The 18,765-nt window shown below is 45.7% G+C and overlaps 1 protein-coding gene across 1 annotated transcript; it reads right to left on the bottom strand.

Moving 5' to 3' along the window:
- Nucleotides 1-716: 716 nt before the first annotated feature.
- On the bottom strand, nt 717-3,624 carry LOC122366143. The gene is made up of 3 exons (XM_043338013.1): nt 3,376-3,624; nt 2,898-3,031; nt 717-1,286 (listed from the first exon to the last, which is right to left on the bottom strand). The coding sequence occupies exons 2-3, from the start codon at nt 2,986-2,988 to the stop codon at nt 973-975; spliced, it is 405 nt and encodes a 134-aa protein (XP_043193948.1). The 5' UTR covers nt 2,989-3,031; nt 3,376-3,624; the 3' UTR covers nt 717-972.
- Between the last annotated feature and the right edge of the window lie 15,141 nt (nt 3,625-18,765).

Consider the following 18,765-nt stretch of genomic DNA (forward strand, 5'->3'; position numbering starts at 1 on the left):
CTTAAAAACTGAGCTCTTGAGAGCAATTGCCGCAGTTCAAAGTTATGCGTCGAAATCGACCGAACATGCCGTCACTCTGACGTCATTTACGGCCGACTTATGGTAGCTACTAAGTTCATATTTTCACGCAAGGTGTCAAATTGATGCAGCCAAAGATACTGAAAGTTTCGCGTTGATACGTTTAGCGTTTTAGAAGTTATTGCAGAAAAATGAGAGGGTGGCTATGAATAGCCCTCCCCCCCCCGCAGTGGGGCTTGGGTTAACTAGCAATACGGAAGAGGGCAAAACGAAAACAGATTTGCGGAAGCAGATCTTGCACCAAAAATTTCGAAGTTGCAGGAATATACCTACACAAATACCTAGATGCGAGACGACGGCGTTCGTATTGGCCTGAGAGTATCGTCTAAGGAATTGTCATGGCAGATCTTTACCCGAAACGCCAGATCGTACTGGAGCTCGCCCATCGTTCAAGTCGCCTCCGGCCGCCGCGGGCAGGCAGGCAGTGACCATTGGTATCTACTTATACACCCATTTATCGATGACTGGATACCACTTCAAGGTTATATTTGTACGAGTCCCCGTAACCGGTCGACGAGGGGTCACACCTGCGGTGATTGGTTGATCGTCTACCAATCACAGCGCGCGTCAGACGGCAAACAAGAGAAGCGTCAATCAAGACTTTCCGGACACCCTGTATGGATACAAATACGCCATGCTTGGAAGCTACTTGTATTTGTCACATATGCACACCGTTGATTATGATTATGCCACAGACATCGGACACTGAACCACTGAGATCGCTGAGGATGGCAATTGATATCGGACACTGAGCCAGAGGGGACGGCTGAGATAATCAGCGGCCGCCGGGCTGCGTGCAGCTAGCGTGGAGCGTCTGCCGCGAGCGGCCACGGCCCGCGCCCAAACCCTCGGCTCACACCGGTCACACCCGTCTGTCCCCCGCTCGGTGACGGCTCACCGCCGCCGGCGCCGGCCGGCGTCCAGCATGCGCACCATGTTGTTGACGTACTGCAGGTAGTGGCGCTGGCACTCGACGTCGTCGGCGCAGATCGGCGGCACCTCCTGCTTGACGCGCTTGCAGAGCGGCAGGCGGGAGCGGCGCTGGCGGCCGGCGGTGAGCTGCTGCAGCTCTCCGCCCGACAGCCGGCCGAGCTGCTGCAGGTCACCGCCCGACAGCCGGCCGAGCTGCCGCAGCTCTCCGCCCGACAGCCTGCCGAGCTGCCGCAGCTCTCCGCCCGACAGCCGGGGACGCAGCTCTGGTGCATCGTCTGCGGTGGGCGGGCTCGGTCAGAAAACTGGGGACGGTATGGGAGCGGGCTTGGTCAATCTAAATAGTATGTTTGGCCTGTACGAGAGATGAAAAGTGATTCGAAGTTCGACCTTATAACACAGAAAGTAAATACAGCAAAGACCTTTCGTAAATCGTTACTCTGGAGCCGTCGTAAAATCGTTAATGGTAAATCGTTAGTCGTTAAGCCGTTATTAAGTTAAAACTGGATTAATCAATTGTCCGATGTTTCACTTCATTCGGTTCCTCAAGGACTGGTAAACAAACATTCCTTGAGGAAGCAAATAAAGCCCTTGAGGAATAGAGCCCTTCAGCCGTTGAGGAAGCGAATAAAACGAGACGTGGGGAAATTCATGTGTCTTATTTTAAATTGATCACGATTTAATGACTAACGATTTACGATAACGATTTTATGACGACTCTAGAGTAACGATTTACGAAATTTACGAAAGGTCTTTGCTGCAATAACTTTGTCAGCCTGGCTAATTTTATTAACCATAGACCTCTGTATACCGGTATACAGAAGTCTCTGTATCAACTTAAAACACGGAATACTCGTCCTCTTCTTTGGCCACTGACCCCGTTTCGAGCTGGCAGTCCCACTCTAATCTCTATCGCCGCAGGCTGCTAATTGTTTGGAGTGAAAAGGAGTACATACTACAAGGATTGAACACTATTTCGTTGACCGTTCGCGATTCTCGGCCCTCGGCGGTCTGTCCCTTGAAGAGTGCTGAGCCCCAAATCTGCACCCGCTGGTGATTGCTAGTTGCATCAGCACAGTGCATCGCCTTCACCCTCGCAGTTGTTGGTTTTGAAAAATCATGTTATAAATCCATACACTGGGATAAAATCCTCCGTCTCGGTACTGGACCTGTTTGACCACCATCTTCCGTTATATTTTTTACATGCATGTAGAGACAACGGTGGCACGTGTGTAGTGCCGCGAAATTTGGTGTGTGTTTACACAGACGACGCCATATTTGGTCTTAAAGTTCGATCGTTCCTGTTTGAAGATGGAACAATGAAGGTAATCAGCACATTTAACGCCTTAATCCCGTATTGTGAAGGCTCCCAGACCTGTACAAACAGCATGCTTTTTATCAACAGAGTGGTGTAACTTTGAAGAAAAATCCATCTTCCTTCTATGCCATGTCCCTCATTGAATTTCAATGAAGGGGTCGTAAAATTGTCTTGGCCTTACGTCAACGATATGGAAATTACGAGAGAAATAATTTGCTGCTACTGATTTCCTCATCAATACCCCGAGCTCAAAAATTCTAGGAAATTAGCTGTAGGAATTAAACGTTTTGAAGGCATGGTTGTTTATCTTGACCTGGTGACCTCACCTTATGTGACCTATGGTGAAACATTTTACGCAGACTGCGAAATTGATTGATCATAATATGACAAGTTTTACTTTCTAAGAAGCAGAAAACTGGCAAGTGTGGCCGAAAACGACCCTTTCCCACGCGAAGGCTAGAAAATCATGTACTGGAGCCAAGCATATCTAATGGGTTAACGTCCCCAGTCCCGCCACTACGAAGCTGCCCGAGACCTTGTAGGTGTTAGGCCGAAAAAAGACATTACTTACCAAGAGTATTTCTGTTGAGATATAGCGCTCTTGCCGGAGCCAATGTGTGTAGGAACAACATGACAGCCAAGCTCACACCCAGTACCTTCATTGGCTGGTTGGGTCGCCTCGAGTGTTTTTAGACGCTAACCGACCTGCAAGACAGGCTGGTGTTAGGCCAAGGCATGGATAAGAGATCAGAGGATTTGATATCGAGACGAGAGCCTATACGCACTTGTAAGGAAATGCAATGAAAGGCTGCGCAATACCTATCTATTGAAAGTGTAGGATATTTTCCAAAAGGGTGTGTTAGAAAGTCGTCTGACGAAGCGCATGCCTATCCCAACAAGCTGCATTGTCCGCTCAATATACAGCAATACAAAATAAATTACAAATCGTATAAGACAATACAATTGTCAGTTAGACTACAAGATCATCACTGAATATTCCTTGATGTGCACTAGAAGTTTCATTAGTCACATTCAGGATATGCACCTACCTCGAGCGGTGACAGTGCTGAGTCGCTCCCTCCCCGGAGTCGAACCCAATCCGGCAGTGGCAAGTGGCGGCGGCGGCGGCGGTGGCGGCTTTTATGTCGTGCGTCGCGTGCGTCGCGCAGCCGCTGATACCGCGGCGACACATATTAGCCGCCGGCTCTGAGGGATGAGTCCCGGACCGGTTCACTGGGGACCCATCGCTGGTCGGCCGGACGCAGCGGGAAACTATTGTGTCGGAGGCACCGCCAGGCTGTGGCGCGGGGACGATATCGCGTCTCGGATTGTAGGTACTGTTTTTAGGTATGTCCAATTGTCGACTCTTGGAGTTGGGACTCGTATCAGCCAAACGATTCTAATGCTACTGCTCATGTTACTGATTTCATGCGATATATCTCGGTCATGGGTTTGACGCTTCTGTTTCCTTAACCCTCGCCGGCACAGGCCATTTTACGTCCTTCGACGGCACAAGGGGGTACGACCTCCCTCGCGTTTGGCCCCTGATCGAGCTAGAGCTTTGCGGAAAAAAGAGCTCAGCGTGCTGCCCGTGACGAGAGGAAGCCGATGATACCCAATTTTAAGGTCCTAGGTCATCGGTTAACCTTCCAGGTCAGGTCAATGGCCCAAAAGTCGGGAAAATCGGGACCTGTTAGAAAGTCGGGGTGGCTACTATTGGGGTTTTCAGGGTGCTGATCACGAATATCGTGTTAGTTCTGATCACAGATTATGTCTTTAAGCATTTAGACCAGGTCGGGTCAGGTCAGGTCAGGTCAACCAGTAGAGGTCGTGACGGGTATTCGTGGTACGTGTCAACCGCCTCTGACAGCCTCGTAGCATGTTATGAAGGCACCGAAACTACTTCGTAAATGTTCAAATGGTTGCTCAATTCGAATTCAGCTAAAAAAAACTAGCCTAGAAACATATAAAACACGAAAAAGTGAGCCGAAGTCACCAAAGGTCAATGACCTGACCTGACCTTCAGGTGACCTTCACATCCACCCTTATTCATGGGAGCAACATCAAATCACATGTGATTTGCATGTTTGAACGTTTGAAACCACAAAAAGCTTGCAAACGCGCGGATAATGCGACAGCGAGCCGACATACGCCGAATCGCGATTCTGGCCAAACATAGTCTCGAAAAGTAGGTCACAGATCAAAGGTCATTTGGGTCAGGGTCATGACATTTTTGGGGTAGATGTAAAATTGATCAATGCGAGGGTACTGAAGGTTTCGACGCGATCAGACGCTTTTTACGCGAGTTATTTGCGAAAAACCTTAGGGGGGTTTGCATTAACCCCCCCCTGTGCCGGCGAGGGATAAATTTGTTGTTACTAAAAGATGGATATGTCTTTAAAAACAAATATTATCTCCAAATCTGTCGGGACTTTGCTTGCATATATACGTCGCTGTGTAACTTCAAGTATCTACTTCAGTTAAATACCAGTCGTTACGGTAGGTATCTTATCTTGTGAGAAGAGGCTCAGGCACGGTTTTATGATTTGGATGAGTGGGACGTGTCACCCGGAAATGCCCAATATTAGGCACAGCTGTAATAAGGAACCGAAATTAGTAGGGGCCCAGACCCCACCCTCCCCTCCGGTGGCGGAGCCCCTGCACTTGTGAGGAAAGAACAAAGAGGAAAGCTTAGGAGAGGCAAACGTTCCAATTGCTATTCTATTTTTGTCCCTACCAAGTGGTGTAAAACTTTAACGAGAAAGGTGTAACATAATTTCTCATTATCTTTTCATATTGTACCTATGTGTCTTAACGTCACTGAAATGCCATCTAATCCAGTGTTTTGAATCCTTTGTTTTGAAAAACGTTTTACGGGTGCTCAATGGCAACGTCTTTGACAGCCTTGACACATGGGATCAACAGCTAACTTGTCCAAATAGAAATGAAAACTCGGATGCATCCAAATTAATAATTGCTTTCTGAGGGTAATGGTGTATTCCGATCTATGATATCAAATTCATTCTTGAGCAGTCTAAATGGTTAAAGTTTGTGAAATAAAGCCTCATTTAAATTATGCCATCGGTAGATATGCATGGCGAATCTTGCTTCAAAGAATAATGGTAAGATTGTAACGGTAAGATATTCTTTCTGTACTGGCTACTATGAGAACATCTGCATTTGAAATGTTTTTGTAGACTAGGCATGTTGGAATGACAATTTTTAGAATTTGTTGCATGTAAGAATTCCAAATATCATGTATGTACAATGTACATACATACAGTCCACAGCATAAGTAATGTTTCAGTCATGGGTATGTTCTGCTTCTGAAGCTTAGGAATGATTAGCCAGACCACAATGAAACGTTGAATGTAATGTAGCTAACCTGTATCGTTACCCTTGGAGCTGCAACTTAATCTATTAACGTCTTCTTTTCGATCACTCCGCATTAAGCCATCCGTTGAGATTGGTAAAACCGCACATAACTTTAGCAGTGGGCTGTAGGCTTTAAATTTTAACTTTCAAGCAAAATGTTATTTCGGATTGTCATCACTCGGCCAGCTACGCGACATCTTGCACTGATTCTGCTTTGGTTGCAAACTGCAATCGTTCTAAAAGCAGGTAGGTCGTAAACATCTCAACCGTTCGCTAAAGTCTCAGCATTCCGGCCTACTGGCATTCAATGCGATCGGCTCGGCGTGCATGAGCGCTGCATTGACGACCAAATGAAGTGTCAACACCCCTCCTGATCGCCTGCACATTGATCTCCCGAGCCCGGTGTCGCCGCGACACTGTCCCAACAGGCCCCCGCTCAATCACCGGCCACCGATTGGCTTCATCTCGGCGAGACGCACAGGGGTGCTCTACCGAGACGCGTAGGTGTCTCCACCGAGATGCGAAGGCATTCTCTACCATAATGCATGGCCGTGCTCTACCAAGCTGCGTAGGAATGTTCAGGTAGAATTCGTAGGATAGCGTAATGCGTAGCGTGTTTTTTTTTTTTTACCAAGGCGTGTTAGTGAAAGCAATAAGCATGCTCCACAAAACACAACAGGCACTAAGTCGAACACAGGATTAGCACACTAAGACGCCGACGTCAGTCCGAGATATGTTCCGCGGCTGAGCAGCGTCTCCCGGCGGTCCCAGGGGCCCGACAGCGCGGCGCGGATGGCTCCGGGGGTGGTGCTGATAGTTCCCTCATGTGTCCGCCCGGAATGCTAACGGCGCTTTGACCCTAAAAATGCCACCTGACGGGCAGCAGCCGGGCCGATAGCGAGTTTATAAGGGACATGACTGCCAGCTCACGACGCTTGCTTATTATCAGCAATAGTCTCAGAGGAGGAGACAATAAAATAAAACATAGAAAATGGTTTTGTTTTTGTTACAGCCGCACACACTGAAAAAAGTTTTTACCATCAATTTACTAAGTTACTAGCTTTGGTAAATTTTACCATCAGCCTACCATCATATTACTACCAGCCTACTATGGTGCTGAATACTATCCTGCCTTGACATGTTGATATTACCATGGTTACGTTTATCAGGGGTGGTTTTGTACCCCAGTTTACAAGGTGGTAACCACCTGAGGCTAGTAGATACCCTCGTAAGCTAATATTCCCTACCATAGTAAAATCAACCTTTCCACGGGCGGATCCAGCAGGTGAATTCGGCGATCAAGTCTCCTCCTTTCCATAGAGGTGTTTGCCAATTTTTGATATGTTGGAAGGAGCGTCATCCAAGGACTAGCTGAGACCCTGAGCAATTAATAGTTTTATGGACGAAAGGCCAGAAATTTCTTGCAACAGTTCCCTGGGTGTGCTTCTGCTGCTATGGTAAGGTATACCATGGCAACACCATGACAACACTACACCCTTACTAACAATCCACGTGCGTCTGACTCTGCTGCAGCGGCGCCGCCATGTCAGTTCCGGCCGCGCGCCGGCGTTGTGAAGGTGCTCCGTGGTTTTAAATATTTGAACGGTGATTGTGTGGGTGGTTAGCGTAGCTGACGGTGGAGGATACTCGGAAATAACAAGTAAGTCGTTGTATCTTCAGCATAATAATACTTATCTCACGAGTGCCATTTCCAGCAAAGATCGCAGCCTTTGTTTCGGTTCATGTTGTTGAATTTCCTTGAGACCCTGTTGGACCGGGTAGGGGGAGGGTGGTGGGGTGGGTATCATTGCGGGCATTTCCCAGCGTCGGAAATCAACGTGTTTTTTTATTTGTTAACCCACGCCTCACTGGGGTATGTGCTCTAACGCGCCCCACAGCACGTTACAGCACGTTACAGTGGGGGGGGGGGGGGCTCCTAACTCCGAAACTACTGGGCCGATTGTCAAAATTCAAACGGCCCCTGGTAGCCCTGGAAATATTGTTGAGCGAAGCCTAATGTCATTGACCTCGAGGTCATCGATGACGTCACAGGTCAGGTCAAAGTAAAAATATCAGCGTCTTGGCACTCTGGGTGCCGGCCAACAAATCAGATCAGGCTCATTTTTTGTTTGCACACTCGTGAATATATGCGTAACATAACCTGAGGGTACCGAACTTGTACTTCGAATTTTTCAGGTCAAGGCCATCTCATCCCAGGTCACGAAAGCTTTATATCGTGCATCGGTGACGTGAGACATGTTTTATGGTTCATGTAGGCCATATATATCGAAATCAGTGTTGTATGTGTCAGTTTAGGCCATTTTAGCTGAATATAGCTGAGGTCAGGTCAGGTCACTTTAGGTCAAAAATGGTCAAATTTTGAAGTTGACATTTTTCAACAAAAAAGGTGTTTGTCAGATGAAGTTCACATATATTCAACGCATATGTGTTCAAACACATATAGACCCCGTTTCCATGGGCATCACTGATCCGGATCAGCAAACTTAAATCGTATTATATTTCTCGAACTCTTCGTTACATGATATAATTCCAAGTGGATTAGGCTTATATAATCAGTTAATCCCTTATTTTCATTTTCATATATTGTCTAACTATACTGGATTAGCTAATCCATTTTTACTGATCCGGATCAGTGATGCCCATGGAAACGTGGTCATATTCTGCTTTTTTTCATTCAGAAACGTATATGTAAAAAAATAAAAAATACAATTTCTGAGTTTTTATATTTATAATTTTCAAAATATTCAACATTTCGAAAGTCCGAAATCAGTTTGGTAGCCCTGTAGAGTCCACCCATGCAAAAAAAAGGATCTAGCTTAACCCTCAAGGCGGTGGGGGGGGGGGGCATTTTTTGCATCCATCTTTAGTTTTTTTTTCGATATATCTCCAGAACCGCTGCGCCGATCTTCACCAAACTTTCAGTACCCTTTTGCACATTGTGACCAAATTTTTTTTCCAAAGGCTATGATAAGTTGGCCGCTACGTCGGAGTGACGTCATTTCTGCCATTGTCGACCAAAAAAAAAGCTTCGCGGGAAGAGCTGTCAGGTCTATAAATTTGATTATGCATAAAAATGTTCAAGACATGAAATGTGTAGAATTACCAGGGCTACTATACTGTTCTCTCGATTTTGTTTTTGAAGTTGACCCCAAAAATAAAAAGAAATAGATATAATAGCCAAAAAATCCCAAAAGTTTTTCGATTTTCGAAACAAACGGAATATATGTAATAGCCACTATGGACTTCTATTCACATTCCAAGTATTAGATCGATAACTCCTTTTTGCCAAGTTATAACAAAAAAAAACTGTTCAAAATTAATGACGTCAAATTTTCAAACTCGATTTTGGCAATTCTAGACCACAAAGCGCAAAACAAAGACCACCATTAGACTCGCCGTGACGAGTGGCATCGAATCAATACCAATTTTATGCGAAACTATCAACTTTGACCTGAAATTTGACCTTTTTGACCTGACATTGACCTGACCTCCACCAGAAAGTGACCAAAAAACCGTCCCTGATGGTCTTATAACCAACACCATTGAGGCGAATATGAAAAATTGGCCATAAAACATGCATCGCACAACCCTACTTAGTAAAGATAGGTTCATGTGCTGACCCTTGGTGATCGGACCTGGTATTATCAGTGACCTCCAATAGCAACATATGCTCGTATAATAGGCAACTCACGCCCTATCGCTGATTTTTGACAAAATGCCCTTTACTCGATGTTGCAGCGCATTCCTTAAAAGACCCGTGAACGGTGAAACATTTTATCTTTGACTTGGCCTGTGATGTCATCGGTGACCCCGAGGTCAATGAAATTGAAGTTCCCTCGAAAAATTTAACAAGGCTATCGAACGCCATTTAAATTTTACCGATCCGTCATAGTAGCTTCGGAGATTCGGGGGGGGTCAAAAATCCCCCCCTCCTCCCACCGCGCGGAAGGTAGCCGGGAGGCCCACCGCTTGCCGGGTTAAAACTCAGATCTTGAGAGCGATTACCGTTGTTCAATGCTTTGCATCAAAATCGGCCGAACATGATGTCACTCTGGCGTCATTTCCGGCCGATCTATAGTAGCTACGAAAATTTTATTAGTGCACAAGGTGTCAAATAAATTGATGCAGCCGAAGGTCCTAAAAGCTTTGTTTTGATACGTCCAGCGGTTTTAAAGATATTGCGTAAACACGAGAGGGGCTATGAATAGCCCTCCCCACAGTAGGGTGGGGGTTAACCCTCGCCCGTATTGGTGTTTTTCCAGCCACGAACGTTTAAGGGGGGGGTCCGTTGAACCCCCTCCTTGCCGTTTCGCCCCTGATTGAGCTAGAGCTTCGCGGAAAAAACGAGCGTGCTGCCCGTGACGAGAGAAAGCCGATGGTACCCAATTTTATCCTAGGTCGTCGGTCCTAGGTCATCGGTTGACCTTCCAGGTCAGGTCAATGACCCAAAAGTGGGGAAAACTGGGACCTGTTAGAACGTCGTAAAACGTGGCTGCTATTGGGTTTTTTAGGGAACTGATCACGAATATCATGTTAGCTATGATCATAGATGATGTCTTCATGCATTTAGGCCAGGTCGGGTCAGGTCAGGTCAGGTCAACCAGTAAGGGTTTTGCCGGGTATTCGTAGTAGGTGCACTAGGTGGCAACCGCCTCTGACAGCTTCGTAACATGTTACGAAGGCACCAAAACTACTTCGTAAATGTTCATATATGGTTGTTAAATTCGAAATCAGCTAAAAAAACTAGCCTAGAAAGATGCTGATAAAACTCGAAAAAGTAAACCGAGGTCATCAAAGGTCAATGAACTGACCTGACCTTCTGGTGACCTTGACATCCACCCTAATGCATGGGAGCAGCATCATATCCCATGTTTGAACGCTTGAAACCACGAAAGGACTGCAAACGCGCGGCAAATGCGAGCCGACATACGCCGAATCGCGATTCCGGCCAAACATGGTCTCGAAAAGTAGGTCACAGGTCAAAGGTCATTAGTCAGGGCCATTACATTTTTTAGGGTAGGTGTAAAATTGATTATAACTCGAGGGTACTGAAAGCTTCGTTGCGGTCGGCCGCTTTTTACGCGAGGTATTCGCGAAAAACCGAGGGGGAGTCCGTTCGACCCCCCCCCCCCTATACGGGGGAGGGTTAACAAGCCAAAACGTTGCTAATTTTTATTTTGATCTGACCTGTGACGTCAACGGTGATCTCGAGGTCAATAAAATTAGGTTTTGCTCGACAGTTTTTCCAGGGCTATCAGACGCCGTTTCAGTTTTGACAATCGGCCCAGTAGTTTCGGAGTTGGAGCGGGGGGGGGGGTTCTATAAATAGCCCCCGCCTCCCCCAGTGGAGTGCGTTACAGAACATACCCCAGTGGGGCGCTGGTTAAGAGTAGAATTTTTGAATTATTGCCAACACTCAACACTGCACCTCATGGCAATTAATTCATTATAGGGCATTTTACCTGAACCAGCCTCTGGCCTAATGTCCCAAATTTGCTAAATTCCTCACCCTACAAATCCCCTGTTCTATTAGATGCTGCCATTTTTTTAAAACAACTTATCTTAAATCCTTGTTTCATCAAACTGGGAGCTAGGTCACGGGACACTGCGAGTCAAGGTGGGAGGGGTAGGAGATAGAGTGTCACTGCAGCACACACAATCAATCTTTCCATTGGTTTATCTTATATCAATGCCTGCTCTTTTCCAGAGCTGGCTTTCGAAGTTCGAACCTTCGGTATATGGCTACCAATGCCCTTGGAGAAGGTGTTGCGTGATAAATCGCTGGAAGGGCGACATTCAACGATTGTGTGAAAAGAGACCGATTGCATTGTGATGATAAAGTGAACTGTAATAATTGTTGTTCATGCGCGTTGTTTGGTTATGTGCAGACGTAACTTTGTTTGTGGCCAAATGCTTTTTATGTGTGAAATATTTCATGTAGGTTACTAGGTAGATGCTTTGGAAAAGTGAAGAGCTGCTTTGTCGACTGCTAGGTAGATACTGTCATGCATGCTGTTGTGCATCAGTAAGTGGCTGTCGTAATGATAAACAAATTTGGCATGGATAGGCTAAAGCACAGCATATGAAGCATGCTGGTTGATGACTAGTAAGATCCTGTTAACCGACTGGTAATATCACAATAAATGTCACATAGTAAACTATTGTTTTACGATGGTTGGCCAGCAAAGCAAAGCTGGTATCCAGATGACAAAAGGATGGTTTTACCATGATAAGTCATTAGTAAGCATTACCAGGGAGTAGCTAACGATAGTAAAGTCCTAGTTTCGTGCTAGTATCACGTGGGTTTTTGGGCATGGTATGACGACATATAGTTACCGTGTTAATACCATGGTAATTTTTACTGGCATTGGTATTCACATGGTTTTACATTCATATTAGGCCTAGTATTTGGGTCGTAAGTTAGTTTACCATAGGTAAGAGGCTGTTCAAAATATGACCACCACTCGAAAACTAACTAGGGTGGTATTTTTCTTAGTAGGCGGTACCAGGATAATACTAGCGTTAGTAGAGCTTTGGTTTCTTATTAGTTATGCTTTAGTTTCAAGGTAGTATGATGAAAAAATATTACCGTACTAAGACCATGGTATTTTGATGAGCATTGGTAGTTGCATAGTATTCCTTTGATATTGGGCCTAGTATTTGGATCGTAAACTGGTTTACCATAAGTAAAAGGCTGTTCAAAATATGACCACCACCCAAAAACTAACTAGGGTGGTATTTTTTTCTTTCAGTGCACGAGATTGGAAGTTGGGTAAAAAGAATAATCTATTCCGCCCAACTTCTTGTACTTCTGATATGTTGATAGATTAGAAACTGTTTTCACATTGTTTGCCAAATCACAATAATCGATCTGCAATGATGAATACGTCTAATGGCTGTTGAAAACAACTACCGAAATGTGTGCATGAACCCTCGTCTCATTTCTATTGAGTCATTTTACAACTTTGTCTCTGTCATTTAAAGTTCTTAACCACTCTTTTGCTGGAGGGCCGTACATGACAGTTGGTTTCAAAGGTTTTACGTGAACACTGGAAAAAAATGTGAATGACGCGAACGATTGTGACGCGTTTCGCATTTAAAGCATGAACGCGATATTGAAAAATAAGGAATTTGTACAAGAAAACCAAAGACATACTACCTACCACTGTCGTGCAAAGCCCATAGGAGCTCATGGAAACTGAGTCAGCTAAAAAGAAACTGGAAAGAAAATGCACAAGTCATTAAAATAGACGTTGAGTAGGGAAAGATTAATATTGGTAGGTATGTAGGTACCTATCATCAATCAGCTGTTTGTACCCTCGTTTTATGCATAGTTGATAGTATGGCATGTATCTGTAAATGCTACTGCCGATAGCATACATTTATTGCATGTAGGTATTATGATACGTACCAATGCACGTCGCACAAATATTTCTAAAGAAAACACATTGGTATGGGCGGGTTTTTATTGCTGGTCCATTGCAGCTTTCGGTAAATATAGCAGAGAGCTATGTGGCGTTTGTCGCTGGCATTGATGAGTGTGTGAGCACTGGGCGGCCCTTGTACCGAGAAGTAGAACCTGCGCCCGAACAGGCAGCGGTTTCTCACATGCATAATGCCGCGATATTCTGCGGAACGTATGTACTTACTTACCTGGTATTCAGCGTGACGACAATCACCCACGTCATAGATATATTTTCGCCGGGACTTTTAGCGACACGCCAGTGGTAGTAGGTATGTATGTACATACATGCATAGGTACAGTCCACAGCAAAAGTAATGTGGGGTTTTAGTCATGGGTATGTTCTGCTTCCGAAGCTTAGGAACAATTAGCCAGACTACAATGAAACTTTGAATGTAGCTTATATGTATCGTCAACCTTGCAGCTGCAACTTCAGCTATTGACATCTTCTTTTCGATCACTCCGCATTAAACAATCGCCAGTCAAAGCCAACCGTTGTGATTGGTAAAACCCTACATTACTTTAGCGGTGGGCTGTACCTATGCATGCCAACTATAGTTTCCAAATAGCTTCCCGGAAATATAACAGCAATAAATAGAATATGTCTACGGCTGTCCTTCAGTAGCCATTTTGACACCATTTAGGGGGGGGGCGTTTCGCCCCCCCTAAGATCTCGGAAATTTACCGGCTGATTTTCAAAATTCAAACGGCGTTCGATAGCCCCATCGGGGATCTACCCTGTAACCAAATTTCATTGACCTAAGTCACACTGATGACGTCACAGGTCAGGTCAAAGGTCAGATTTTCACCGTTCACAGGCATTTCCACAGGCATTTCAAGAAATGCGTTGTGAAATCGAGTAAATTGGTAAGTTATTGAATACCATCGATGGTACATTGTTCGTCAAACACATACCTTGCTATCAGAGGTCACTGATACCAGGTCAGGTCACAGAGGTCAGGTCACTGGGGGGTCACAATATGAAAGTGTCGTGTGATGCATGTTTTATGGTCAATTTTACATGACAAATGCGATTATGTGGGTCAGGCAGCCTTTCGGGCCAGCTTAGGTTAAGTTTTCGTCAAGGTCAGGTCAAGGTCAGGTCAAATTAGGTCAAATTTCAAAGTTGATATTTTGCATTAAATGCGTATCGATTCGATGCAGCTCGTCGCGGGGAGTCTGATGGTGGTCTTTGTTTTGCCCCACGTGGTCTAGAATTGCCATAAATTGAGTTTGAAAATTTTACGTCATCATTTTTGAACAGTTTTTTTGCTATAACTTGGCCAAAAAACGAGATATCGATCTGAAATTTGGTATGTAGATAGAAGACGGTGATACTATCACATATATTCTGTTTTTTTTTAACTCGAAAAACTTTTTGGATTTTTTGGCTAATATATAAAAAGCTTGTTTGATTTTTGGGGGTCAAAACTCAAAAAATTCAAAAATCTGAGATAGCAGTTTTGTAGCCCTGTCAATTTTTCATCTTTCATGCCCGATCATTTTTCTGTATCTTTAAAGCTGTAGTCCTGACAGATCTTCTCGCGAAAGTCTTTTTTCGGTCGAAAATGGCAGAACATGACGTCATTCTGACGTCATTTGTGTCCAACCTATCATAGCCTCTGGAACAATTTTTAAACACAATGTGTAAAATTGATGCCCGGAGGGGTCCTGAAAGTTTGGTGGCGATATCTCCAGCCGTTTAGGAGATATCGACGGAAAAGGACAGGGGGTGCCGTTTCGCCCCCCCCCCCCCCTAACGGGCGCGGGTTTTACCCCTCGCCGGCACAGGCCATTTTGAGTCCTTCGACGGCACAAGGGGGGGGTGGGTTGGTACGATCCCCCCTCGCGTTTGGCCACTGATGGAGCTAGAGCTTCGCGGAAAAACGAGCGTGTTGCCCGTCACGAGAGGAAGCCAATGATACCCCATTTTAAGGTCCTAGGTCATCGGGTGACCTTCCAGGTCAGCTCAGGTCAATGACCCAAAAATCAGGAATATTGGGACCTGTTAGAAAGTCGTAAAGTGTGGCTGCTAAGAGTTTTCCGGGGTGCTGATCACGAATATCGTGTTAGTTTTGATCAGAGATGATGTCTTTAAGCATATAGACCAGGTCGGGTCAGGTCAGGTCAGGTCAACCGGTAGGGGTCGTGACGGGTATTCGTAATACGTGTCAACCGCCTCTGACAGCTTCGTAACATGTAACGAAGGCACCAAAACTACTAAGTAAATGTTCAAATGGTTGCTAAATTCGAAATCAGCTCCAAAAACTAGCCTAGAAACATGTAAAGTTCGAAAAAGTGAACCGAGGTCACCAAAGGTCAATGACCTGACCTGACCTTCAGGTGACCTTAACACCCACCCTAATGCATGGGAGCAACATCAAATCACATATTTGAATGTGTGAAACTACGAAAAGCTTGCAAACGCGCGGCTAATGCGAGCCGACATACGCCGAATCGCGATTCCGACCAAACATGGTCTCGGAAAAGAGGTCACAGGTCAAAGGTCATTTGGGTCAGGGTCATACAATTTTCAGGGTAGGTGTAAAATTGGTTAATGCGAGGGTACTGAAAGTTTCGTCGCGATCAGCCGCTTTTTACGCGAGTTATTCGCGGAAAAAAAAAACCTTAGGGGGGTTGCATCACCCCCCCCCCCCCTGTGCCGGCGAGGGTTAAAGGATGCCTTTTGTTTGTATGCCTTTTATAAAGGACAAAGGTCCGCGAAAGGCTGTGTTTGGCTCACGTTGGTAATATATTCAAACGAAAATGCTTGGATGTTTCCGTCTGGTGGTGATCCGTCTGAAATAATTATAGGAATCGGTTTGGATTTGCAGATTGTTTAGAGTTTTAAGATATTTTGCGGATAATTTTGTTATAATAAGCGAGTACCTACCTATTTTAGAAGCATAGACAAGATTATGATGGATCGTTGCAGAGTTTTGAGAGAATTATACAAGAACTCAGAGGAGTATTGAAAGAGTGTTCAGAATGATAGTGTGTTTTTGAAGAAGATTGGAAGGGTTATATAAGAGTAAAGAGAAAATTTGTGGAATTATGATAGAGTCAAATGAGAGTTTCAGATGAGTTTTATCCGTGTTTGGTGTCGAAGAAGAGTTGCATCGCGAGTCAAAAGTGACAACTCTCCCTTATGTGCTGAGAAGAGTCAACTTATCTCTCAGTGTGCAATTTCCACCCCTCGCACCATCTATGCGAATATTTAGCAGTAGGGACGGGGTATTATTTCTGGGCACTTCTTCTGCTGGGCGTGGGTGACGGCGCGTCACTCGACCGGAAGCTATTGAGCCCCGGGGAGGGACGTTGCCGGGCGGCGGGTCCCCGGGGGCGGCGCACCGCAGTGGCCACGTCCGGCCGCCCACTGTGCCCCGTCCCACCGCGCGCTGGATGGGCGGCCGGCGCGGCGCGACCGGCCGCAGAGGAATATGCAGGAGGCGTGGGCCCTCAATAAGATACCCGGAGATGACGCCGTCCCGATGAATGGCGCTCGTTCCGAATAATAACGCCAGACTCCGGCAGGAATTAGCGGGATGTGGCTGGCATTCTCACGCTCCGTCACCTCATTGAGGGCTTGTTAGCGCGCACTCAGCTATGTATGTGTACATTGCCCGGAATTACCCGACAATATAAAAACACTATATTGAATGGTTTTTAGCACAGTTTTGAGAGACATTATGAATATAATAAGAGATACCTTACTCTCATATTAGCCAAAAGATATAAAATTTCAAAAAGACAAAATACAGTTTCGGTAGCTTTCGGCTTTGCGCCTTTATCAACCGTTATGTATTATTTAGATCATTTTCGTCACAAACTTGCATGGAACAGAAAAATAAGAACGGCTACCCGCCCCACTTAGTTAGCAGGCTCCAACACGAAGCCCAACGTGATAACCGCCTAAGGCCGACTAGATCGGGCTCTGCCCCCGTCTATCTTGCGCTTCCATTCATTGATGATGCACTCAGCCACAGGATTGAGGGTATCATTAGGGCTAGTCACCTCAACCTGAAAGTTGCATGGAAAGGAGGTCCCAACCTGAAACAAAAACTAGTGCGGGCGGCCTACCAACCAGCACCCTGCCCAGGTGGGGGCAGGAAGTGTCCATGCTGTGAGGCAGGGTTGCGTGGGAGATGTCATGAAAAGAATGTGGTGTACCAGATGGAATGTCAACTGTGCGCACAAGGCGAGTCTGTGTATGTCGGTGAAACACGCCGATCTGTCAGGCTTAGATATAATGAACACATGAGAGATGCAAAAAACAACAAACTAGACACCCCTTTTGGCCTTCACCAAACGAAACACTCTGTGCAACTGGACTGCTCAAACGTCTCAATCAAGATTCTGCATGTGTCAAAAGACGGCCCAGATAGAAAAATTTGGGAATCCATTTTTATTCGCGAACTTCAACCCACTCTTAACACGCAAACCTCGTCTTGGCCTATCATCTGAGTGGTCATTATATCTAAACTGACTGACCGTGGAAACTTGTGTGCGCGGGTGTGCGCCGTGCGGTTGTGCTGTTGTACACTTCTGTTATCGTATGCATGCATGTACTTACCTCATGTATGCTTATCTCCATATTTTTAATGTTGGTCGGGGGGTCGGGACCCATTATTGATGATGTACCCACGATATATCCCTCGCCCGTAAACGGCGATCTGCCACCTTCGCCCATGCAGGGGGGGGGGGTTGGTGCGACCCCCCCTTGGCGTTTGAAAACGGAGCGTCGTAGAGCTTAGCGGAAAAGACCAAAGGATTGCTCTCGCCGAGATCTCGCGATTGGTGGTATATTTTTTGGTCCTAGGTCAACATTTGACCTACTTTTGACCGGTCAAAGGTCAAATTTTCGGAAAAATAGACTTTTTTCAACTTTCCGCGGCGATTGCGGCAACACGGTAGGAGATATCGACTTGAAACCTTCACTATCGTGTTCCTTGATCAATTCTCTATCGTTTGGTATGTATTTCGTTTCCCTATCTCTAAAAATGGCGCGTTGGGAGCGCCGGAAGTCGGCAAGGTCACAGTCGGCGGCAGAAATTCGAAAAATCAAAATTTAAATTTTTGAAATCTGATTGTATTTTTGGATTTGGGAGGTCCATTTGCTCCCTATAGAAGCTAATATTGCTGCATATTCCCATTGAGGTGACAAGAATTAGCAAAATAGTGGTTTGGGCGCTTTTCAAAAATAGTACCGGACGCTGTTCCTCTTGTGACGTCATAGCTCCGTGACCTGACCTGACCCGGTCAAGTTTCTTATACCATATGATAGCCAATACTTGCCCCAACATGCATGGGAAGTTTCATCACGATCCATCAACCGATGTTCGTACCACCGGCAGGAAACCTCGGGCATTGGCACTCAGTTTGTGAAAATCCGGCCGGAGGCTGTTCCCTTTGTGACGTCATAACTCCGTGACCTGACATGACCCGGTCAAATTTTTTTTATCAAAAGATGCGCAAGGTTTGCCCCATAAGGTACCCAAAATTTGGCGGCGCTGCGCGCCGCCGTTTTTGCACTATTTCCGAAAAACCTCAGGGGGGGGGTTGCACCAACCCCCCCCTACAT

This window comes from Amphibalanus amphitrite, unplaced genomic scaffold (assembly GCF_019059575.1).
Source record: "Amphibalanus amphitrite isolate SeventyFive unplaced genomic scaffold, NRLGWU_Aamphi_draft 000787F_arrow, whole genome shotgun sequence".
NCBI classification, from domain to species: Eukaryota; Metazoa; Arthropoda; class Thecostraca; order Balanomorpha; family Balanidae; genus Amphibalanus; species Amphibalanus amphitrite.

What these genes read in the sequence shown, in the direction of transcription:
- LOC122366143 (XM_043338013.1), bottom strand. Translation starts at nt 2,988, where the DNA reads ATGAAGGTACTGGGTGTGAGCTTGGCTGTCATGTTGTTCCTACACACA. An exon ending in TCTCAACAGAAATACTCTTG is followed by an intron (nt 1,287 to 2,897) that starts GTAAGTAATGTC and finishes CGCCCACCGCAG; the next exon opens with ACGATGCACCAGAGCTGCGT.